The sequence below is a fragment of the Nyctereutes procyonoides genome, unplaced genomic scaffold, assembly GCF_905146905.1.
Source record: "Nyctereutes procyonoides isolate TBG_1078 unplaced genomic scaffold, NYPRO_anot_genome, whole genome shotgun sequence".
Classification (NCBI taxonomy): domain Eukaryota; kingdom Metazoa; phylum Chordata; class Mammalia; order Carnivora; family Canidae; genus Nyctereutes; species Nyctereutes procyonoides.
The window spans coordinates 17,703,195-17,728,547 of NW_026575047.1; the positions used below are offsets into that span (position 1 = coordinate 17,703,195).

The 25,353-nt window shown below is 43.5% G+C and overlaps 1 protein-coding gene across 5 annotated transcripts in view; it reads left to right on the forward strand.

Moving 5' to 3' along the window:
• TBC1D1 (TBC1 domain family member 1) overlaps positions 1-25,353 on the forward strand; it is a 237,772-nt gene that overhangs the window by 122,463 nt on the left and 89,956 nt on the right. For all 5 annotated transcript variants that reach the window (XM_055326533.1, XM_055326534.1, XM_055326535.1 and 2 more), the window contains 5 exons: positions 691-823; positions 6,624-6,715; positions 13,164-13,274; positions 20,888-21,016; positions 22,424-22,510. In XM_055326533.1, the coding sequence (XP_055182508.1) occupies positions 691-823; positions 6,624-6,715; positions 13,164-13,274; positions 20,888-21,016; positions 22,424-22,510 (552 nt within the window). The remainder of the gene's footprint in view (positions 1-690; positions 824-6,623; positions 6,716-13,163; positions 13,275-20,887; positions 21,017-22,423; positions 22,511-25,353) is intronic.

The following is a 25,353-nucleotide window of genomic DNA, read 5'->3' on the forward strand; positions in this document are numbered from 1 at the left end:
CAGTCCTTTTTTTTTTTTTTTTTTTTAAGATTTTATTTATTTGTTCATGAGAGAGAGAGAGGCAGAGACACAGGCAGAGGGAGAAGCAGGCGCCATGCAGGGAGCCCAACGTAGGACTCGATCCCAGGTCTCCAGGCCCTTGGCTGAAGGTGGCGCCAAACCGTTGAGCCACCCGGGCTGCCCCCAGACTAAGCAGTTCTTACCTGGAAAACTAATTTACGTGCAATTTCAGCCTCACTAATTTTCCTTTCCTCGGCAAACCATAGAACTTCATCGACGTGTGGCTATTTGGCTGTAGTTATCAGTCATGACTGTTTAATAACCAGGTAGTGCACATGCAAGACTTGTTTATGTGTTTTCAGTTTTCATTGTTTTTGAGGAACCTGCTCCATTCCACCTCCGTGGCTTAGCATGAAAAAAATGTCATTTTGAACGTTTGAGCCGGAGGAGTTGGCTTTTTCATCAGTGTTGAATTTGGGTTTTTAATTCTTACCTTCTGTCCTTTACGAGCTTTGAGCATCTAGGTAGTGTTTCTCAGATTGTAATCCTAGCAGTTATTACGGTGATTATTATCTATCAGCAGGTGATTAATAGTCCCCCCCCCCCCAACCTCAAAATCCTAAAAGTCTTTGCAGAGTCCTGAAATCTCTGGGCTTTTTGCTGGCTACCGTGTGTCTTCTCTCCCATCAGGTTGATGAAATTATGATGACCCTGAAGCAGGCTTTCACCGTGGCTGCGGGGCAGCAGACGGCTAAGGCACCTGCCCAGCTGTGCGAGGGCTGCCCCCTACAGGGCCTGCATAAGCTCTGCGAGCGGATAGAAGGTGAGTAGGGGCCCCCTTCCAGGCTTAGCACTGCGAGAGTTAAAGGGCTCGGAGGTAAAGGGCCCGGAAAAACCTCAGGCTGTCTGCCTTCCTTGAAAACTTCTGCCAAACAGAAGCTCCCGTTAGTTACAGGGATCACAGGTGAACTTTCAGCACGCGGGGCGGGGCGGGGTGTGGGGTGTCTTCTGTATGTTGCCGAGCTGTTGTGCTAGGCGCTCAGGATTTGAAGATAAACATCCATGTCCCCATAGACCATCACCCCTCCAGGGGTCTTGGTGGAGAGAGATAGAAGCTACAAATCCAGCCGCCTAGCATTTATCCAGGTTGTGAATACAAATCCAGGTCAGCCCCCTTTGCTGCCTTGAAGAGATCTGGTAAGGTAAGGCCACAGAATCTCCACCAGCTGTTTCAGTTACACGGTCGTTGGTAACCCCTGCCAGAACCAGGTTCACGGAGCTGAAGGTGGCACCGACGGGTTGTATCTGAGTCATGGGGAAGGAGTAAGAGGGAAAAAGTGTCGACTGTAGTTTCTGGAAATGTGGTGTAGGGAGAAATTGTGGCAAGTGTTATCATTCGCAGCTAATACTGAGTCCTGAAGATGAGCCAGGCACTGTGCTCTACTGTCTTTAACGTGTGGGAGGAGAGGGGATTGTTTATTTGTACCCTTTAGGGATAATAAGTCAAAGACTTGTGAAGTCTAAGGGTAAACTAGTGTGAGTCCAGGAGTCTGCCCGGGTAGGAAAGCCCTCTCTGTTACCTGTCCCCAAAGCTGCCCCCTGCCCCCCCAGGAGAAGGCTGTGCTGGGGGAAGAGCCAGCTGACCTGGCTTTGCACAGTTGGGGAGGTTTGAGCGAATCCAGAGCCACAGGGGCCCAGTGGATGAGAAGGAAAAGGAAGAGACCCCTCCTGAATGAGGGTGAGAACTTTCCTCAGGTGGGAAGACAGATGCTCCATTTCTGGGCTTGCAGTGGAGGCGGGGCAAGGGGAAGAGAACCAGGGTAAACCCACTACAGTGATCCTCCAAGGGAACCCAGCATTGAAGGGGTTCATCCCCCCTCTCACTTCGGTTTTTCATTTTTTTCCATTTATAGGAGGATTTTAAAAACTGTGTGATTATGAGGGGAGTCACAGGATTGAAGCAACCCATGTTACTGTTAAAAACAACAGATCTGATCATTTCCCATGAGTCTAGAATACTTCTAATAAGCTCAACTTGGGTAGCAAAAAAACCCCTATACTATTTAGATTTCATCTCCCTTTTTTCATAATTGTGGTAAAAGTGCACATCATATAAAATTGCCCATAAAATTGAAGTCCATTCATGTTGTTTTGAGGCCATCACCGCCATCCATCTCTGGAGCTTTTTTAATCTTTCCGAATGGAAACTCATTAAACCCTAACTCCCCAGCCCCCCTGCCCCGGCTCCTGGCAACCACCATTCTACTTCTGTCCCTGTGCGTGTGAGGGGCTGCAGGTACCTCATCTAAGTGGAGTCGTGCAGTTTTTGTTCTTTTGTGACCGGCTTATTTAGCATAACATCTAGGTTCATTCATGTTGTAGCATCCGTTTTGTTCTGTTTTAAGGCTGACTGGCATCCCATTGTGTGTTCATATCGCATTTATCTAGTCATCCACCCATAGACATTTGAATTGTTTCTACCTTTTGGCTGTTGCAAATGATGTGGGTGTGAAGTTGGTGTATAATACCTGTTCATGTTCCTGCTTTCAGTTCTTTTGGGAATATACCCAGAAGTGAATTGCTGGATCATATGGTAATTATGTGTTTAATTTTTTGAGGGACTGCCATTATATTTTCCACAGTGGCTACACCATTATAGATTCCCATGAGCAGTGCACGAGGGTTCCTGTTTCTCTACATCCTTGCCAACATGTGTTACTTTCTTTCTTAATTTTTCTTCTTCTTTCTTCTTCTTCTCTCTTTCTTACAACCATCCTAATGGATGTGCAGTGATATCTGATTTCCCTTTTTAAATGAGCTAAATTGACAATTAACATCTTAAGTTTCAAAAGTTCATTTGCTGGCATTATAGTGCTCTTTAAAATGAACCAAAATGATTAATATTTTCAGCTCTGCTTCCCTAGTTGTTACTATTTGCTGATATTATACAAAATATAGCTGGGAAGGAGAAAAGTTGAGCTTTATCTAGAGATCTCATCGGAAAGGATCACTAACTCTTCCGTTAGTGGTTGTCAAGTTAAGGGAAACGATGACAGAAATGTCCCTTAAGAGCTTATTAAGAAGCCAACAACAATGTTGGCCTTGAAGATAAAGCAGACTGTGATCTGCAGGGACTGGAAGGATTCCAGAGTTCTACTTGATAAATCTGTGGTCTGGCTTAGCTTTCAGAAAGTTAGAGCTGAGAAGTTCAGTCAAGGAAGGGATTTTGCTGCTGTAGAATTGGAATTATTATTTAATACATCTTTTTACCCGATAAAACCCAAGCAAAGCAGAAAGCTCTGCTAATGTAAAAACATTCTTGTTGGCACAGTTAGAAGGCTGGTGTACTGCTGTCCTGATGAGAAGCATTTCTTAAGTACAGAGGGCACACAGTACAGGCATCCTTAGTTGGGGAAATGCTAGTTTTACAAATACTTTGAGGCCTTGGCTTTTTGCTATAATGCATTCCTAGTAAGTAGAATGAAGCAGTTTATTTTTTTAAAGATTTATTTATTCATGAGAGACACACACAGAGAGAGAGAGAATGGCAGGGACACAGGCAGAGGGAGAAGCAAGCTCCATGCAGGGAGCCCGATGTGGGACCCGATCCCGGGTCTCCAGGATCATGCCCTGGGCCGAAGGTGGTGCTAAACTACTGAGCCACCCGGGCTGCCCAGAATGAAGCAACTTATTAAAGCCTATGGTGTGTTCCCATAAGAGTTGCTCTAATAGGAAGTGAGACTCTGGCCAGGAACTCCATACACTGGGGAGAGGACCAGTGACATAGCCATAGAAAGAAAGACGTAAAGACTGTTTTCTTAAGTCAATTGATATAGTCAGCTTGTGCTCCAGGATTTATATAAAAGGATATATACACTGTCCCCACCGATCACCTTGGATGCGCCACTCACAACATGTAAGAGGTGCAGCTGTGTTCAGGGCTGGATTGGAACTCTGAACAACTCCTAGTAGTGCTTAGTTAGCATTTTGATTATTTCATTTCTTTTAAAGATTTTTTTTTTCTTAATTCATGAGAGACACAGAGAGAGGGGCAGAGACACAGGCAGAGGGAGAAGCAGGCTCCGTGCAGGGAGCCCGATGCGGGACTTGATCCCAGGACCCCAGGATCATGAGCTGAGCCAAAGGCAGATGTTCAACCCCTGAGCCACTCAGGCGTCCCACCATTTTGCTTATTTTAAAGTTGAGCAGAGCATTTGGGGAATTACTAGAATGAATTGTATGTTCACTAAAAAGGAGAAAAAGTTGACCTGAGTCTCTGGCAAAGCAAAGCTGTTTGTCAGCCCTCCCTTAAATAAGAGCCTTTTCTGCTCCAGCTGTGTGAAGGTGGCCTCTGTAACAGCTGAGCTGGAGGGATTAGGGTTTTGGAATGCCCTTGACTGTGGTTACCTCTTTCTCTTCCTTGCGTCCCTTTCTTCCTGTAAGCCTTTGGTTTGGCATCACATGTGGAGGTGGGGGTGCCACCTTCTTGCTGTAGAATCCGGCCAGGAGTGGCTGACGTGTTAAGAAGCCATGTGGAAGGCTCACTGTAACCTGGACAGGAGAGCCAGGCACAGGGGCATTGGGCCGGGGCGGGGGGGTGGGGGTGGTCAGATACCTCACCCCCCAGTTTGAGGTGGGGCAGGAGGGACCTCATGAGCTGAGGCATCCTGAGGGCAGGGATAAAACTTGTCAAAGAATCTCTTCAGGCCCCGTGAATATGAAGAAGAGTCTGTACTGTGGCCTGATTGTCAGAAGGGTATAGTCTATCGTGTAATTTGCCTGTTATACAATTAGTCTGTTGTATAATAGGTTGAAATTTTCTTAGAGCTCGGGGGTTCTCTCCACATGTGAGTGTCTCATCAAAGAATTACCCAGATGTCCAAAATAGGATGCTGATTACATTGTGTAGGAGACCCGTGGAGAGGGCTCTTGGTTAATGATGATAGTGTATTTTACTCGCAAATTTAAACACTATTTTGACTCACCATTTAAGGAGTTAGTGCAGTAAAACCATCTCTCTGTTTCCCTGGCTTGTATGAGCGGCCAGCTTGCCAGAAGAGTACCTGAACCTCTCCCCCCCCCCCCCCCTTTGGGTCAGGCGACTTGGCTCTGGGCTGAGGGAGGCAGTGGAGAGTTTAAGGGTTGTCTGTGGAGGTAAATGGACATGTCTGTCCCTTACTTAGTCAACGGCCTGGGACAAAATACTGGACTTTGCCTGTGCCTCTTCATTTATACATTGGGATTCCTAAACATGGTGCCCACTCCAGGGATTATTTTGCGGATTGAGACGATGCACATAGCATTGAGCATAGCACCATAGCAATCACTTAAGAAGTATTGGCTTTTATTTTTATAGGACCTTCTTGGCAAAACATAAGTGGGGGAGCAGGGGTGGAGGGTGGTTTGCCGCTGGGAGGAAGGATGTCTTGGAAGCTGAGAAGGCCTCTGCAGTTTGAGGGACAACAGCTTCCACCAGAGATGTGAGCAGGATGGGGGCTCTGCATCCAGCCGGGGTGGAGGGGTGGCAGCTCCGGGGCAGGCTTGGCTACTGATTGGCCTCCTGACTTGACTAGTCTCCTGCCTGGTTTCTCTAGACCTCAGCAGACACCTCCGTAACACACAGGCTTGATTTCCAAGTCCCGGGTCCAGACTTCAGAGGTGTCCCCTCCCCGCCATCCTTAGCCATGTAGATGCACTCACACTGTTCTCCGGGGCAGAGCCTTGGCCGAGCACCTGCCCAGTGGCCCAGCCTTGGGAGGAGGGGCAGCGAGTTGCAGCAGGTGGGTGAGGTGAGGGCTGCCCTTGGAATAAAAGTCCTCAGCCGCAGTTTTCCCACGATAGTTAGGTCAGCAGATCCTTTCGTTCTCAATCTTCTCAGCATGTGCAACATTTATCTCGGGCACCAGGAAAAGGCAAAACAGGATCTAAGCCGTATTTGCATGGGGAAAGAACTTTCCAGAGTTATCAGATTCTCATTGGCACGAAGAGTGTGACTTCATAACTTTTCCTTGCAATCCTCTGTAATGGTCATTAGATGGGCTTCTGACTGTTAATAGGCAAGGGGTGATAAAACGAACATTGTTAGCCACACGAATCCGTTTTATGTGAAGGAGCCTTGCATGGAAGAGAAACATGTTTCAAACTGAGCAGCAGTTGTCAAGTATACATATATAAATACTCATGAGAATCTGTTTTCTGAGGTCAGTGTTCTGACTGTGCGAGGTGTTTTCACACGGAGTGGTGGAGAAAAAAGCAATTCGGCTTCGTGCAGACCCGAGGTGGAGTCCCACGTGCTGGTCTTTGGAGAGCGCTTCAGCTTTCTGGGTCCCCGGTTTCCTTAACTGTAAAATGGGGATAACTGAATCCCCTTCACTGATTGTTCTGAGTGTTAAATGAGGCAGGCCCAGGGTTTTTAAGACTGTGCCCAGCACACAAGGGCTCAACTAAAAAACGTCAGTTGTCGTCATTGCCATCATGAACATTATCACTGAGAAGAACGTCCGTAAACATCGGAAGCCTGAGGGAGGTGGGTAAGGATGTAAGAAGCACGGGGACGGAGGTTTTACTCTGCCCTGTGACTTCTCCATGGAGTGTTCTCATGTCTCTCTCTCTCTTTTTAATAGGAATGAATTCTTCCAAAACCAAACTAGAACTCCAGAAGCACCTGACGACATTAACCAATCAGGAGCAAGCAACTATTTTTGAGGAGGTTCAGGTAAAGTACTGGTCTCTGATTTGTAGACTGCAGGCAGAGGTGAGCAGCTTACCTCTCACCTCTCCTGAGATAGAGGTATGTATGAAAGATAGCACACGAGAGCTGTCACGGCTCCGAGTTCTTCTTGGTTTACGCTTAACAGCCCCAGGGCAGGGGCCAGGTCAGATGGCAGGCTCGCACCAGGTGAACACGACCAACCCAGAATAGGACTCCCCTTTTAAAAACTAGTTTGGGGAACGCCTGGGTGGCTCAGTGGTTGAGCAGCTGCCTTCGACCCAGGGCGTGATCCTGGGGCCCTGGGATCGAGTTCCACATCGGGCCCTGCGGAGAGCCTGCCTCTCCCTCTGCCTGTGTCTCTGCCTCTCTCTGTGTGTCTCTCATGAATAAATAAATAAAATCTTCAAAACAAAAACAAAACCCAAAACACTAGTTTGGAATAAGAGAAAGGAAATTGCAGAGTGGAAAGATCCCTCAGCCCAGGAGACGGAAGGCGTGGATTTTGGTCCCCAAGCACTGCTCTGCTCCGCAGGAGGCGTCTTCCAGCCCCTTCCTGCCCGGGTTGCAGCCCCGAAGTGTGGGGGTGGGCAGAGACAGCATTTTGTACGTGAACTTGGTCAGTAATCTGGTCAGTAATCGTTCCTGCCTTTTTCCTCAGTGTTGGAAGTGAGTTGGGGTGATGTTATCTACATAGAACCGTCTGTCAAGCCTAAGTGTAAAAACAAAACGGCAAAACTGAGGCCAGGCTCGTCGGTTTTCTGTGTTAAACCTGGAAATTGGCTCTTGCGTGTAGATGCGACGTATCTCGGGGAAACCATGCTGCGTGTGCTGGCATGCCCGTAGTGTGCTCATTAGGAATCCTTAATGAGCTCATCACAAATTTCACGTCTGCTTTAGCCGTGGGGCATTTTCTGTGGTTTCCTGGCACTTCCGTAGGGAGGAAAGCACATCAGGACAAAGAATACGTATCTTTTTTGTTTATTTTTTTTGGGGGGGGGGGGAAGAGCAGCAGGGGTCCTTCGGAGGAGGCAGTAACCAAAAAGGCCGGCAGCCCTGGATCGCAAGTTCTCTCTGCCTCCTCACTGGGTGCAGGGTCTGTTTTCTGGCAGGACTGACACATGTTCAGAGAAAAAGCACAGGAAGGTTTTTTAAAATTTCGTAAGTAGCTTAGAATGTAACCTTCACAATTTCCAGTTGCCTTTAAATTTTCCTGTTTTCTTCTGAATTGACTTGAGACAGCCTACTGTGTGTTTTCTTAAAGGATCTTTAGAGTTCTGAGTGCACAGTAGTTAGAAGAACTTAGTGTGATTTGTACTTGGGATTCATAAATGGGCAGGTAGTTTGTGTTAACGCATTTACAGTGGAGGCTGGGGCCTTTGCATGTGATGCCGGTCTGCTTGCTGGTCTTGTGCTGTCAAGCCACTTTGGGGAATGTCTTTGCAGCAAGCTTAGGAGATGCACATCTTTCCTCTCCTAATGTGAGTTTTATTTTTTATTTAGATAGCACTGTGTAGCCATCTCAAAACTGTGTGATAAATTAGCATAGGTATTAAAGTGTTCTTCAGCAATGAGAAATTCCTAATGGCTGTGATTCTGAGATTCTCTTTGATCCATGTAACTTTTTAGACATCCATCCAATACATTATGGAAAAGAGACTTTAGAGAAAAGTGACACGAGTTTTTTTTTTTTTTTTTTAATGCATGCAGTTAATACCTTGGGGCCTCTGTGTGTTGTTCTAGAAGGCTCTGTTAGTCAATTGGCTTAAAGACTAAAAGGAAATGACACTGGTTGTGAAAAGCCAGCTCTTTGTCCTCCATCATCGTAAGTGCGGCTCTTCCTTGGATACAGATTTGACATGGAGCTCTTCTAATGGCTTGAGGGTTTTGCTGTATTATTTTCAATGACCATTCTTGGTTCTATAAAGCATTTTATAAACCCAGTTCTTTCTAGGTAGCACTGCCTGCTGATGCGTTTGAAAATCATACCTTTCAAAAAGAGCATGAAGAAAAAGGTGGCTTAGGTAAATAGAAAAGAAATAGAAAAGGTAAATAGAAAGGTTAATCACGTTCCTTTGTACAGTTTTTCTGGAGGGTAATTTATTTCTGAAGAACTCTCCACGGCAGATCTTCATAAGACAAATTAATGGTACATGATTACTTCGTTGTTAAAGCATACATAATCAGTGTTTTTGTAAATAAATGCTTAATACAGAGGAAAAAAGTGCAGAGCACAGAGGACTTGAAGAACAGAAATCCGTGATAGCCGTGGAAATGTCGCAGGAGGCTGACACCACTGCACGTGAGCTGACTTTGAGCACGCTGAGACAACTTGGTGCCAGAGAAACATGTGGTCCTATGAACCCTTTTGTGAGAGGGCTCATGACACTTCAGAGCCATTCTTTAATTTATGACCTTATGAAACGCCTGATTTTCAAGCATATCCAACTGTGCAGCTGTGCAGGTGGTGCACAGGGTCCTGCTCTCTTCCCAGGCCGTGGTGCTGCTTTCCCAGGTCACTTGGGTCCCCCTCAGTGCTTTCAAGTCGAAGTAGGACTAGTAAAGAGAATGTCTCAAAAGTCCAATTCTCTTCTTCTGAGCGAGTGTTATTTCAGGGAATGGCTGAATTCATACGGAGTAGATAAATCGAGTACATTCGTACTCAGTAGGTGTCAGTAATGGATTAAAGAAGATGATTTTTCACAGGTTGTAAAGATTAATAGAGGAGCTTTTTCCCCTCCACTTTGTGAAGAATATCAACTCCAGTGGATTTTCCATGGCTTTAAAATTATTTCGTATATGATTTTTAAAATATTTTATTTATTCATGAGAGACAGAGAGAGAGGCAGAGACAGAGGCAGAGGGAGAAGCAGGCTCCATGCAGGGAGCCTGACGTGGGACTCGATCCCGGGTCTCCAGGATCACGGCCTGGGCTGAAGGCGGTGCTAAAGCGCTGAGCCACCCGGGCTGCCCCGTATATGATTTGTTTATGACTTTTGAAAGTTGTCAGAAAATAGCGTCCAAGTGAGCATTGCCATTTTAAGTAGTATCCTCAGAAGACCATAGACTCTCAGCATTCTGGTATTCATCAGTGTGGGAAATTTCAGTTTTTAATCACCTTTGCAACCGATTCGATTCTTAAGCCTTCTCAAAGAAATAAGGTCAAGAAACGTGTCACAGAGTTGGCTCTTTGTTACTCTTAGCAAGCAATCAGTTGCATTTGTTTAAATGAACTAGAACAGTAGAAAAGCACACAAATCAGTGGTGTGTGTATTTCAGTGAATTTTTATAGATGAATAAACCTGTACAGCCAGCCAGCACGAAGATTGAGGTAGCGTATATCTAGCTCCTCAATATCACCCCCCAAACCCAGCTCTGTATTGACCCAAGGGACCCCCACCCCCGCATCCTGACTCTGACGTTGCAGATTGATTTTTTAAATTTTTTTTTTATTTTTAAAGATTTATTTATTTATTTATTCATGATAGAGAGGCAGAGACACAGGCAGAGGGAGAAGCAGGCTCCATGCAGGGAGCCTGATGTGGGACTTGATCCCGGGACTCCAGGATCGTGCCCTGGGCCAAAGGCAGGCGCCAAACCGCTGAGCCACCCAGGGATCCCCTGCAGATTGATTTTTTACAAGAAAGTTAATTTTTGATGGAGAGTGATGCTATCCAACTTGATTACCCATCATTTTCCTCAGACTTGTCTGACTAATGAATGTTGATAAAATTAAATCACCTGTAGAAAGGAATGACTTACCACTGTGGAGGGTAGTGAAGCCATATGAGAGGTATTTAGGAGCAGACACCTTGCTAATCATTTTAACTCAGTAGAAGAGTAGCCCTAATCATGTTTCAGTATTTTAAGGAAGGATTTATGTTTTGACCTTGCAGGACATCATGGACGTGAATTTCTAAGCTTAGTGACTTTCCTCTATGATGTTTGATGAGCTCAGTGATGCAGCTTTGGGTCCTTGGCTTCAGTTTCATGGGCAGTGACTGTGATAGTACATGGTGCTTGGTTGTCTCATTTTCTGTCCATCTGAACAGATTCCCCATAAAACCTCTCAGACCCCACCCTTACCCTGAGGCCAGTTTCCCTATTATTAACATCTTGTCTTAGTGTGGTACATTTGTTCCTGTTGATTAGCTCATATTGATACATTACTATCAATTAAAGTCCATAGTTGACTTTAGGGTTAACTTTCAGTGTTGTACATTCTTTGGGTTCTAACAAATGTATAATGGCATGTATCCACCATTATGGGATTATACAGAATTGTTTTTCACTATCCTAAAAGTCCTCTATGCACCATCAGTTCATTACTCCTGTCTCCCCCCCCCCCCCCCGCCCCAACCCCAGGCCTCCACTGAACTTTTGCTGTCTCCCTAGTTTTGCCTTTTCCAGAATGTCGTACGGTTGTAATCATACGGTGTGCAGTGCAGTGGATTGGCTTCCCCTTAACAACATGCCTTTAACATTCCTCCATGTCTTTTCAGGCTCGAGAGTTCTTTTTATTTTAGTGCTGAATAATATTCCATTTTATAGAGGTGTCACAGTTTGTTTATTCACTCACTGTTGAAGGACATCTGGGTTGCTCCTAAGTTTTGTCAGTTACAAATAAAGCTGCTATAAACATTTGTATGTTGGTTTTAGTATGGACATAAATTTTCAACTCATCAAGCAGTGTGATTTGCTGGATTGTACAGTCAGAGCATGGTCGGCTTTGTAAGAAGCCATCAGACTGGCTCCCAAAGTGGCTCTTGGTCATTTCGCAATCCCACCACAATGAATGAGAGTTCCTCTTGCCTCCTGGGCGTGTAGAGTCACAGTATTTCCATCATCATCTTGGGGGTACTCAGTATAAAGTTGGGATTGTGGCACTTGACTCTCCCTTTCCTTTCTTGAAGATCTCATGGGAACTTTCTTTGGAAAAATGCACTTGTTGGGGCACCCGGGTGGCTCAGTGGTTGAATGTCTGCTTTTGGCTCAGGTCATGATCCCAGGGTCCTGGGATCAAATTTCATATCAGGTTCCCTGCATGGAGCCTGCTTCTCCCTCTGCCTGTCTCTGCCTCTCTTTCTCTGTGTCTCTCATGCATAAATAAATAAAATCTTAAAAAAAATCCTTAAAAAAAAAGAAAAATACACTTGTTGCATAAAACATGTAAAACTTTATAACATCAAGGCTTGTGGCGTGGAATCAAGATTGAGAACATATGTTCTAAGATAGTCCTTAAATCTGAAATTTATAGAACAGGAAGTTCTCTATGAGAACAACCTTTCTAATCATTTACTATCTTTTCCTTGAGTTACAGGAACAACTTATCATTTCAAATGATCTTTTTTTTTTAAAGAGAGGGAATACCAGAAGGTCTGGGTTAGTGTTAGACCTTTACTTCTAAAACCTGTGACATGAAGGGTAAAATCATTGTTTCTAGAGTGGTTCAAGGAGGCGGTTGCTATGAGTGGCATTGATCCAGACTAGATGCTTGTATAGTCCATTTATTACACCCTAACTTTGTTTTGAAGGGCAGGCTAGAAGTTTGGAATAGGGAGAGAGGGGGGAGGGCAAGAAAATGGATAATCTCGCTATGAAAAACATATTTTCAAGGTTTATAGACACTCTGCAGAATAACATTTTTCTTCACATTCAAAGAAAACAATACATTAAATTAGATGGTCTTCTAAAAATGAACACTGATGTTTCAGATCTGAAGAATTTGGGACCTTGGAGTTTATTTTGTGCATGATTTTTCTTTAAACAGATGAGGAAGTTAAGATTACATGACTCACCTTTGGTCACACTTCTAGGCAGCACCCAGAACCTGCATACCCTGATTTCTAGTCCTCTGTGTTTTGCCACTAGACCTATCTGAAAAATAAAAGATGTAGGGAGAATTTCCTTAAAAGAGAAAGGGGGGGGGGGGGGAAAGTGAGTCTATGCCATGAAATCCTGCGTGCAAGTTTTTGCCTTGCAGGGCTTGCAGAAAGCGCTTCATGCTGAACAGCACATTGGATGTGTGGGACCATGACCCTGGACCAGTTTCTATTTTCCTTTCCAGTTCTCTAGCCATCAAAGTTTATAAACATGTAGTCATTATGGCTCTTGACCTCTGGATGTTTACCCAGATTTTATTCTTTTCTGTTTTTCAAGACTATTTGTTAAATATTTTGTCTGTGCTTCTATCTGATGTGAAATATTTATTTTAGGTATAAGGACATGAGAGGTCAGAAGCTAAATCTGGCTCCCTGGGTCCAGGGTCCCTTAGGAATGGTCTCCTTGTCTAGCTAAGATACTTAGTGCCCCCTAGTGAGGTGCTTGGGTAAGAACACCCATTACAATGGGTAAATGGAAGCTGTCCGCATTTTCAAAAGCACTGGTTTAGCAATTTATATTGACAATTAAAAACAAATGTAATATATTCTTTTTCTTTTTTCTTTTTTTTAAGAAATCGAGACCAAGAAGTGAGCAGCGAGAGAATGAATTGATTATTTCTTTCCTGAGATGTTTATATGAAGAGAAACAAAAAGTTCACATCCATATTGGGGAGATAAAGCAGGTATGGCATTTTTTCCCCCTTCTTTTAATTTTACCAGGATGCTGAGGAAAACAGACTCTTGAGGGTTTTCTCAAGTTCTGAAACCCTTTTTTTTTTCTCCCTATATTTTTATTTGTTGCACGTGTAGGGGAAATTTGGAAATATTTAGACTCTGTTTGGAGGAGGTGAGAAAAGTTGCAGGCTGTGTCATAGTGGGGGTGGAGGAGGCACTTCAACAAGAGGGCTGCTGTAGAGCTTCAAGAATGAAGTTTAAGAGTAGATATTGTCACAAGCGCCTGACCCGCAGGGAGCGAGTCTGTCCCCTCACTTTGCTCCCTGGTACATGGGAATGACATTGCACAGCTGCGTTCAGAATTATATGAAGTACCTGGAGATTCTTTGTAGTATAAATATTCTGTGCATGGAAGGGAGCACTACTGACAAATCAGGTACAGCGTTAGAGAGCCTGGCTTATGTGCTATTCAGACACAGAACTGGCATTAATTCCATTTTGCATGGTGGAGGTCCAAAATCTGCTTGCCTTCCTCTCCTGTGCACAAGTATTGTTCAGCTGTCCTGTCTCAGGGTACTGTGCTAAAGCTGGGGCTACCTGCACGTCTCTTCTTTGAAGATCTCCCGGTGTGTGATTCCGTACACAAGGTGTCACGGATCATTTTCTTATGTCCTTTAGACTCTGTGTAAGTCAATTCGTGATAACCAGTGTAGCTTCAAATGTGCATTTTGTTTTTAAGTAACTTGTAAGCCAGAAAATCTAGAGAAGAATCACTGAAAGATGTTCATAAAATCCTCAATTTTCCAAAAGTATATTGACTTTTTAAAAATATATTTATTTTTTATTATTTGAGATAGGGAGCAAGAGAGTAAGCACAAGTAGGGGTGGGCAGAGGGAGATGGAGAAGCAGGCTCTCCACTGGGCAGGGTTCCATCCCAGGACCCTGAGATCATGACCTGAGCTGAAGACAGACACTTAACTGACTGAGCCACCTAGGCACCCCAGGTTTTTATTTATTTTATTTATTTTTATTTTTTGGAGAGGGAGAGAGAAAGAGAAGGTGGGGAAGGAGGGGAAAAAGAGAGAGAGAGAGAGAGAATATCTTAAGCAGGCTCCATGCCCAGCACGGAGCCCTACATGGGACTTTCTAAAACCAAGAGTTGGATGCTTAACTGACCAAGCCCCCAGGCACCCCCAGGGTATTGCATTTTTATGAAATGCTTAACTGATGCGTTTCTATAGGGGCCTTAATGTTCAGTGGTGTGCCCTCACCCTGTAAAACACCTTTGCTTTTCTGGGCACTTCAGCGTAATAAGGTTTTACTTGGGTGAACACATGGCAGCTCTCCCCAGATTTCTACCCTCCGGTTGGCCCTGGCAATCAGGAACCTTTCCTGAGCACACAGAGCCTGTGTACAGTGTCTGACGTTTTTAATCTCCATGGCCAACCATAGCATCTCTTAGCAGGGAGATTTTTTGCTAGTCCTCACTGCCCCTCCCACACTAACACGGGTGCCCTGTCTGTTCCCATTCCTCCCTCCGCAAGATTGCATGGGAGTTCTGTGCTCCTCCGATTGACTTGGGTGGGCCACCCAGCCTACGCTTACAGTTAGTTCTCTGCTGCTTTTCAGCCTATTTCTTTTCTTGGTTTCCATTCCTTTTTTTTTTCTTTTGTGCCATTAATAGTGTTTCCCTGTTGGTAATTTTTTTTCTCTTGTCCCAACAGGAAATTGATAATTTTGAAAAAATTTATAACTGCTCGAGGGGAATGAAACATTTATGGTGGGTGGAAAGTTTTGACCCAAGTACAAACTGGTATTTAGGGGAACAGAGTAGTATCTTTGTAATGTGGGTATAGTTTAGTCCAGTGGAGAAATATATTTAATTTTTTTTCTTTTTCCATTTGAAAACATTAGAGAGTTTAATGTCACGGAGACCAAGCCTCACAAAGTAGAGCCATCAGCGCTTTCTCTTAGTTTTCTAAACATCCTGTTACCCAGTAGGCTCATATCTGTGCCTATAAAGAAGTTGCTCTGGGGGATCCCTGGGTGGCACAGCGGTTTGGCAGCTGCCTTTGGCCCAGGGCGCGATCCTGGAGACCCGGGATCGAATCCCACGTCGGGCTCCCGGAGCCTGCTTCTCTCTCTGCCTGTGTCTCTGCCCCTCTCTCTCTCTCTGCCTCTCTCTCTCTCTGTGTGTGTGTGTGTGTGACTATCATAAATAAATAAAAATTAAAAAAAATCCATATTTATAAAAAAAAAAGTTGCTCTGATCCCCAGTTTTGGTTGGGTCTCCCCCAGGATGGACATCCTCTCGGGCTCTGAGGATCGGGCTTTCAGAGCAGCAGTGGCTTTTAGATGGATCTGATGAAGCTTTGAGATTCACCAGGAGATTCCTGCTCTCATTTTCTGCTACTAAATAGTGTAACTACATGGATTTCATTACATTCTAATTACACCTAAAAATTCATGTAGCCTTTGGAAATGTGTTATGACCTGACCAAGAGAGGCGTAGAGCCATGGCTTTAACGGTGAAATTCTCTGGCCACCAGCCTTAAAAAGTAGACAGAAGACACTGAGCAGACTCAGGGCTGCATTTCTCAGAGCTAGTGGTGATGCTGTATGTGCTTTTCAAAGACTAAAATGGTAATGTTGGATAGTCGTCAGAGGAACCATTTTAATAAAATAGCAAACAAACCAAATGATGTTTTGTTCTAATGGAAAAGGAAGAATGGCTTTGGGCAAAGAGCTGTAAAGTACTAAAGTTAGAAGGTGTCGCATTTTAGTCAGCAGATGTATCGTTTCTACTTGTCTGGATAGAGCTGGTGCCAAAAATTAGTACTATTCAATCAGCTGCCCCTTTTTGAATGTTTGTCATGTACCAGACAGAGTTCTAATTTTTTACCTGAATGATTCCATTTTTTATACAACGTTTTTAAAGATTTTATTTATTTATTCATGAGAGACACAGAAAGAGAAGCAGAGACACAGGCAGAGGGAGAAGCAGGCTCCATGCAGGGAGCCCCATGCAGACTAGATCCCAGGATCATGCCCTGAGCAGAAGGCAGAGGCTCAATTACTGAGCCACTCAGGTGCTCCTCTACAACTTTTATGAGGCAGGTGGTGTAATTCTGTTGTTAGAGACGAGGACATGGGGATCCCTGGGTGGCGCAGCGGTTTGGCGTCTGCCTTTGGCCCAGGGCGCGATCCTGGAGACCCGGGATCGAATCCCACATCGGGCTCCCGGTGCATGGAGCCTGCTTCTCCCTCTGCCTGTGTCTCTGCCTCTCTCTCTCTCTGTGTGACTATCATAAATAAATAGATAGATAGATAGATAGATAGATAGATAGATAGATAGATAGATAGACGAGGACATGGGGAACAGAGGTCAAGGAGCACGTTAGGGAATGGCAGAGCCAATGTGTCTCAGGTCCAAGGGCACTGTCTTAATCATTATGCCTTTTAGGAGCATACTTAACAAAATAAATAAATAGATAAATAGATAAATTTATTTAGATTTTATTTTTTCATGAGAGAGACAGAGAGAGAGAGAGAGGCAGAGATACAGGCAGAGGGAGAAGCAGGCTTCATGCAGGGAGCCCGACGTGGGACTCGATCTCAGGTCTCCAGGATCACTCTCTGGGCTGAAGGCAGGCGCTAAACCGCTGAGCCACCCGGGCTGCTCCAAAATTTAATGTTCTATAACTACTCTATAGCCAACTCTTGTTTCACCTTCTTTTTGATGACTTTTAAAGTAAATGTCTGGGATCCCTGGGTGGCGCAGCGGTTTGGCGCCTGCCTTTGGCCCAGGGCGCGATCCTGGAGACCCGGGATCGAATCCCACGTCGGGCTCCCGGTGCATGGAGCCTGCTTCTCCCTCTGCCTGTGTCTCTGCCTGTGTCTGCCTCTCTCTCTCTCTGTGTGACTATCATAAATAAATAAAAATTAAAAAAAAAATAAAGTAAATGTCTGATACCAGCACTCTTTAATGTGCATGTAATTAGCTGTAGTTCAATATTTGTTCACAATTTCTTTTTGAGATTTACATCCTGTAAGTTCCACAGATCTGAGTGCACTACATCTTGAGTTTTGAGGACTTCATACATTCAGGCAGCCCACGCTCCCATCAAGGGAGAGAGCTTCCTCCACGCCAGAATGTACCCCAGTACGTCTTTGCTAGTCCTCACTGCCCCTCCCCGAGGCAACCACAGTTTTGATTATTTATACCATGCATTAATTTTGCCTGTTCTAGAACTTCTGCAGACAGATTCACACAACATGTAGTCTCTTAGTTCTTGTTCCTTCATTAGCCTGATGTTTCTGCTCCTCATATGTGGCATTGCATGGATCACTAGTTTGTTCCTTTTTATTCTCGTGTGCCAGGACCATAGTTTTTCTTTATCCTCCTTCTGATGGACACCTCCACAACTTGTGGGTGCTAGTTGTTCTGAATAGGACTGCTAGTGGGTATGCCGTGGCACCAAGGGATGGTGGTTCTGACCTGGATACTTCAGGGTAGCCACATAATTTCAAACTTGGCTCCAGATTTCCATGTGTAGAGTTCACCCATCCGTCATGGGATGGGCAATGTGATAACTGGTGAGATTTGCTCAAGGGCCCCAAATTGGAAACTTATCCAAGAACCAGCATCATCTTCAAAGGAGAAACCTCTAGATGCTTATTTTAAATAAGGAATGTATTTTCTAAACATGAATTATTTTCAAATTGTATTAGAATTGTGGTGATAGACCTGGGAAAGTGTCTTGTTAGGTGGTAGAAGAAGGGGGAGGAAATACTGAGCTAAGTGTACAGACATTCTTAGGCCTGGTTTAAAAAAAAAAAAAAAAGGAAAAGTGCAGTTGTATATACTTTCTACTGTGTACTTGGTCTTCTAGCCAGTGTTTTCTTTATATATCAAAACAATCCATTCAAAATGCTGCTTCTTGATGGAAACTTTAGTAGAGTTTGGAAGCAGGCCCACAGCTTTTTAACTTTGGGAGAGAACTGGTGGCAAGTCAAGGGCAGACCCCCAAGGACCTATGTGGATCCTTCCCTTTGCTCTGGAGTCTTTTGCAAGTCTGGATAGGCCCTGATATTTGGTAAATGATTACACAGGACCAATTGCAATGAGTGAGGCTCCTGCCCATGGTGCATGGTGTGTAGTAGGCACTGAGTCCATATCCGTTGGGTGAGTCTTGCTTCAGGTATGTGTTTCCCATGGGCCTGCCTAGTGATCATTGCTCATTCATTCATTCTTCAACAAGTGAGTGTGAAGTATGCAGAACACGCTCAGTATACTCTGTGGAAACACAAAGATAAATGACAGTCTCCCTTAAAGGAATTTCTAAGCTGGTCATCATTCTCTTAATGCATATTCTAATTCTCACGGAAGTAAAACTCTGATGACTGCATGAAGCCAAAGGTAGCTCTTATCAGAACCATTTCTCTCTCTTTCATGCCTTGCAAAATGTATGACATTCATTGATGAATTAGGATTTCATCAATTTCAAAGAAGACATAGTATCTTTGACCAGCAAATAACTAAATAAAATTTAAAAGCATAATCAGATACGAATTAGGGGAAGACAAATTAAGAGACCATCTATACCCATCAAATTGGCAGAAATTGAAAAATCCGACCATACCAGATAAAGGTGAACTCCCATTTACTGATACTGGGACTATGAGTTAGTACCATTTAGAGGAGGAAAATTTGACAGTATCTGGTACATATGAAGACACATAGATCTTGTGACTAAGCAAGGATAGTTCTGGTTATTTACCTTGCAGAAACCTTCACACACGTGTGATGAGCTATGTTCTGGAGAGATTAGTGTAGTCTCCTTTGTAAAAGCAAAAAGGAATCGATGTTTAACCACAGGAATGTGTACAAATTATGTTGTCATACAGTGAGCTACTACACTGTAACTACACTATAATTAAAGCGAGTGAATCAAAGAACATTTGTCAGCATAGATAAGTCTCAAAAACAACATTGGAAGGCAAAAGGTATTTATGGGAGAGTAAGTATAGGATGATACATTCATTTGAAGTTTCATCTACATGTAAACCACCATATATGGTTTACGGATACATACGTAAACGTAAAGGTACAAAATACCAGTTGACGAATACCAAATTCAGGAGTGGGTTATTTGTGCAGCTGGGAAATGGAGAGTGGTTCTAGTAGGCATCAAAGATGTCTGTAAAGTTTTCCATTAGACATAGGAAACAGAAGCTAAGAATCACGATCACTCATGTTACACTGTCAGGTATATTCTGAGTGCTTTAATGTGTATTAATTCATCTGAAGCTCAGAAGTGCTCTGTGTTCTCAGCCTGCAGGTGGAGGAACTGAAAGGCCCATAATGACCTCTCCAAGGCCACAGAGCTAGGGAGCCGCAGAGAAACACCTCACCTAGGCATGGGCTCCAGAGCCCGCGCTTCTCACTGCTCTCAACATGTTCGTGTTCACTTGGCCAAAGCTGGGGGGTTGGGGAGTGGGGATGGTGCAGATGCATGTGTCAAATTGGCCCGTACACTTTTCTGTATACTTGAAATATGTAACAAAGAATAGTCTGAATTTAGAGTATTGGTGGATGTGCTTGTTTGTGTTTTTCTTAAAAAAAAAAAAACAAAAAAAAAAAAACCTTTGTCCAGCAGGAAGCAATCAGGCAAGAATCCATAGAAGTAAGAAGCAGTTTAATCCAGAGGTCTTTTTTAGTTTTTTTTTTTTTTTTAAACATACCTCTTTTTAACGAATAACAGTAAACCTCATTTCATGGTTGGCATCCAAACGCCATTGTGTTGGCAGCTTCCTGTTGGGGTCAGTGAGGGGGACAAGCGTGGGTGCAGAGGGAAGGGGTCGTGGAAGCAGTAGGAGGGAGAGAGGAAGACATGGAGACAACAGAGCTCCATAGAAAGCAAAGAAGGTATTAATTTAGGGTTATGGAGTGGATTCTTCAGTTGATTATTTGTTTCAGCCTCAGAAACTCCCCCAAAGGTAAGTTATTCTTTATTTTGAAGAGCTAATACTGGCCACCTTGGTATGAGAAGCTCTGCTCAGTGCTTTACATGATTTACCTGTTTCAATCTCAGCACAGGGTTATGATTAGATCTTGAGGTGGGTCTGAGTTGACAGAGGAAGTAACTTGTTTAGGGCCAGTTAGTGAGTGACACCTCTCTGATCCGAGCACAGAGCCCAAGCTCTCCAGCTCTGTTAACTGAATGGTTTCCAAGCACATTTCCTTGTTTCATTTGGAGCAGTTGGAGCAACTCTTTGAGGCAGACTTTCCTCGACTTGTAGCCATGCCATCGAGGAGCAGATGAAGTGTGGTCACAGATCAGAATAATGGCCTGGGGTCAAAAAGATGCATCATTTATCATTCCTTTAAGAAGGAAGAGGGCAGCCCTGGTGGCTTAGCAGTTTAGCGCTGCCTTCAGCCCAGGGCGTGATCCTGGAGACCCGGGTTCAAGTCCCACGTCGGGCTCCCTGCATGGAGCCTGTGTCTCTGCCTCTCTCTCTCTCTCTCTCTAATAAATAAGTAAAATCTTTAAAAAGAAAAAGAAGGAAGGAAGGAAGGTGTAAGTGACTTACCTAACTTTGTATTGTTTCACTTTTTAGACCTCACAGATTGCAGCAGAGAATATTGGAAGTGAGTTGCCACCTAGTGCCACTCGATTTAGGCTAGATATGCTGAAAAACAAAGCAAAGAGATCTTTAACAGAGTCTTTAGAAAGCATCTTATCCCGGGTAAGTAGCATAATTTCTCCTAATCTAAGTTAAAGTACTTTTTAAGAGGACATATTTAATTATATGCCCTTATTAAAAAAAGTTTAAGTACCCTCTGTGTTCAACGTGGGGCTCAAACTCATGAACCTGAGATGAGTTGCATGCTCTTCCAACTGAGCCAACCAGACACCCTCATTTCTTTGCTTTTGTGCCATCAGTGTATGTTATAAAGTATAGAAGGGTAAAAACCTTTTTAATGTCCTCTCAGTCTTAAAGCAATGTTACCTACGTTTCAGTTTTTAACTTGAGTTAGGTTAAAAGAAATTTTCTTATATGGCATGGTATTTTTTGTTTCCCAAAAGGATGTTATTCATTGGCCAGTCTCTGTGGAGAGAACAGATTAGACGTAGTAAAGTGTGGGTCACATCCCCCTGAGTGCCACCAGGCACAGCTTAAAAAACCATTTACTGTCAGCCACTGCTGGTACGGGTCTGGAACTCTGTAGCGGGTCAGTGAACTGTGGCTCTCAGGTCAGATGCCACCTACCTCCTGTTTTTGTAAATAAAGTTTTGGAAACAGAGCCATATGCATTCATTTATCTATATTCTTAGTTCTTTTGTGCAGAGTTGAGTAGTTGCCACAGACACCATATGGCCCACAAAGCCTAAGAGATTTAGTATCTGGCCCTTTACAGACAGGTTTGCAGACTGCAGCTCTATATAGGAAGAGCGAAGTAAACATATACCCCAATCTGGGAGTTCCTTAAGAAATTACGTGCTGTGTGCTCCCCACCCCAGCGGATATAGATAACCTGTGGTGGCACTCCTGAGAAATCAGAGCTTGGTTTTCTTTAAAGGTGTCACACCTTTCTGGAGCTTGCAGTATCTTACAGGGTTTTTTGTTTTTGTTTTTGTTTTTGATTTCATGAAACACTCCATCTGAACCAATAATGTTGTTCTGGTTAAATTTTATTTTGTTTGACGGTTTTTCTCAGAATTTTGCAACATCCTTAAAATTAAAAACAATCCATTTGCAAAGCCAGGTGGCCACCTTTGAGAGCTTCCGAACAGATAGAATGTTGTCTGAGTGTCCTACAGCTGGTGTGTTGTGACAGCTTGGGACTCAGGGGAGAGAGGTGCTGAGTGTGTTTGCTTTAGTGCTTGCTTTTCTTCACAGATTGCCTCTTCTTCCTGCCCGCCATCCCTGCCAAATGACTAATCCACAAGGTGTTCGGGAACATTTAGGTTGCTGTGCTATTAAAACAAAAAACAAAACCAAAATGTTGAGTATCTTAATGCACATATGCGCTCAGCAGCTTTTCTCGGTAGATGCATTTTTCCTGAGATTGTTTAAATAGACCAAGCTGCCTCTACCTGATGCCTTTGCACAAGCCTAAGGGATCATAACTTGACTGCTTCTCTTTTGTAGGGTAATAAAGCCAGAGGCCTCCAGGAACATTCCGCCAGCCTGGATCTGGACAGCTCCATGTCTAGCACTTTAAGTAATATGAGCAAAGTAAGCACATTTCCCTTTCTGTGACTCCCTGAAGAAATCAGCAAATGGGTAGTGCTCATCTGCTGCCTACAGAGCCTACAGAAGGATTACAGGGAGCCCTGTATCTTACATCATGAAAAGTTTGGTGCTTGCAGACTTCTTGGTGCAGGGGGAGGGCTGGTCTTGCAATTCTGTAACTTAAGAGTTTCACATAACAAAGCAGGTGGCCATTTGGTAAGTAAAGAAGCAAGATCACAGTTTTAGACCACTAAGAGATACTTTTTTTTTTTTAAGAGATACTTTATCACAAAGCAATCAATGGACTTCTTGCCCAATATTAAAAGTAATTGAAAAAAAAATTGAAATTGGGAAAACCTCAAAAGTGAGTTTGTGAATTCCATGAAGTTTGCAACTTGAATTTTTTTTTTTAAGATTTTATTTATTCATGAGAGACAGAGAGAGAGAGAGAGATTGAGGCAGAGACACAGGCAGAGGGAGAAGCAGGCTCCATGCAGGGAGCCTGATATGGGATGGATCTAGGGACTCCAGGATCACACCCTGGGCTGAAGGCAGGCGCTAAACCGCTGAGCCACCCAGGGATCCCGCAATTTGAATTTCTGAATGTACTTTTACATTTTGGCTGGCTCTGGGATTATAATTAAATATTACTGTTTTTATAAATAGATAATCAAGCTTCACCCTTTGGGTCTGTCAGCAAGCACAGCTTTGTGATCATGAACAAGCCAACGGTTCTCTTAGGTACCAAACCTGCGTCTGTGTCCTTGTTTAAATTTCTTGCTTTCTAGGACACTTAAGCATCTTCAGCTTTTTTTAACCACCAAAAAATGAATCTGGGGTTTGCACTAGGGATGACAGCTTTCCTTCTGTTACCAAAGCTCCTCCAGATTCAAGAGAGAGGGCAGGGATGTGGAGGCCAGCTCCTGACCATAGAACTCAAGTTCTGAGTTTCCTCCTGAGGATGTGGCTTTCAAAGTTTTTAGACCATGGTCAACAGCAAGACACTCATTTAACATTGCGGAATGATTCACAAACACACATACGTACACACTTTGCATCCAGAATTAAAATCTCACAAAACAATATTTACTGCAAACAACCTGGGGTACATATTGTTTTCTTTGGTTCTTTTTGATTTTAAAAATGTCCATGGCGGACCATTGAAATTGATACTACCACCTGCAATCTACTGCTTGCAAAACACTGCTTTAGAAGTGTGCTTGCCATGTTCTCAGTTGCACCTTTAGTGGGTTTCTGGCGAAAATACAGATTCTGGTTCAGTAGGCCTGGGGTGGAGCCTGAAATGCCACATATCTGACAAGCTCCAAGGTGGTGTCGATGCTGCAAATTTGTGGACTCCCTCTGGGGAGTGAGGCTCTAAAAACCAGTCTTCTAAATATGATTTTCTGAGTTAAAATCTAGTGGGATGGAGCATCATCTGACCTACATCCATTACATGCTGGCTTCTACGCCACAGTTTAAAATTTGGAAATAGTATGGTTAATCTGCGATACACAGATGAGTGGAACAAAGCCCCTGCCCTTAGGAACTTATCTGGTGACAGATGCTCAAATAACACCAGCATCAGAGTGTAGAAGGAGCCCTGAGAGCTTGGAATAAGAGCAGGTGGTAACTTAGCTGTCCCAGGAGCAAGGGGAAGGGCAGTTATTTTCGATCAGTGGAACCAGAGAAAGTATGGGAGTGGGGGCAGTGATGCTTTTGAATTAGATTTTATTTTATTTTTAAAATTTATTTATTTTTAAAGATTTTATTTATTCATGAGAGACACAGAGAGAAACAGAAAGGCAGAGACACAGGCAGAGGGAGAAGCAGGCAGGGAGTCTGATGTGGGACTCGATCCGAGGTCCCCAGGACCACACCCTGGTCTGAAGGCGGCGCTAAACCGCCAAGCCACCGGGGCTGCCCTTGAATTAGATTTTAAAGGATAAGCATTACACCTGTGGAAATGGATGGGGAAGAGATTTTCCAGATCATTACAAGTAAAGATACTACGAAGAAGTTCATGTCACTCAAGTGACTTTTCTAGGAAGTCTTATTGTTTTGAATTCTTCAAAGCACAGATCTAGGAATATGCATGTAGCTTAAATGTCTAGGGTAATCCTAAGAGAAATGCAACTTTCAGAAGCTACCTGTTTGTATTGTGTATGGGAGTATCTGTATGTGTACTTCTTTACATCTTTTTTATTCTGAGATTGAGAAACTGTTACAAAAATAAGCTAGTTTATGTAATTGGATCTCTGCCAATACATTGATCATCTAATTGTTGAGAAACATCCAAGTGGCCCTTTTAGCTAACTGATCCTTAGCTTCAAAGGATCAGTAATTTCATGTAATTTGGAGAGAAGTTAGTAAGAGTTGGGATAAACAGGTTTGCATAGCGGAAATTGTTTGCTGTGATATATTGTCTTAGACAAAATTCTAAATCCTTAAAAGGATCATCAGAACTACAGAGTTTTGAAGAATGAAATATTCCATCTGTGTTTAAAGGTAATTAATATTTTGTAGCATGTTGGGAATTAAATTTTTCTGGTCTAATACCTACACAATTAAATGTATATAATCTCTCTCCCCTCGATAAATACGTTTCTAAAAATTAAAATCCTTAATACCTATCATCTGAAAGGCACTCAACTGTGTATCAGGTGAACACAATTTAGATTCTTCAGTCCATCATTAGATACATTCATTTCGTTTTACTCTTTCCATGTTGATTAATTTATCCTTTTAGCACTTTCTTCAGGGGCTAGCTGATTTGTGCCTCCTCCCACCCCCCCTTATTTTATATTTTTTGATTGGAAAAGAATATATTGGCCACCAGCTACGTC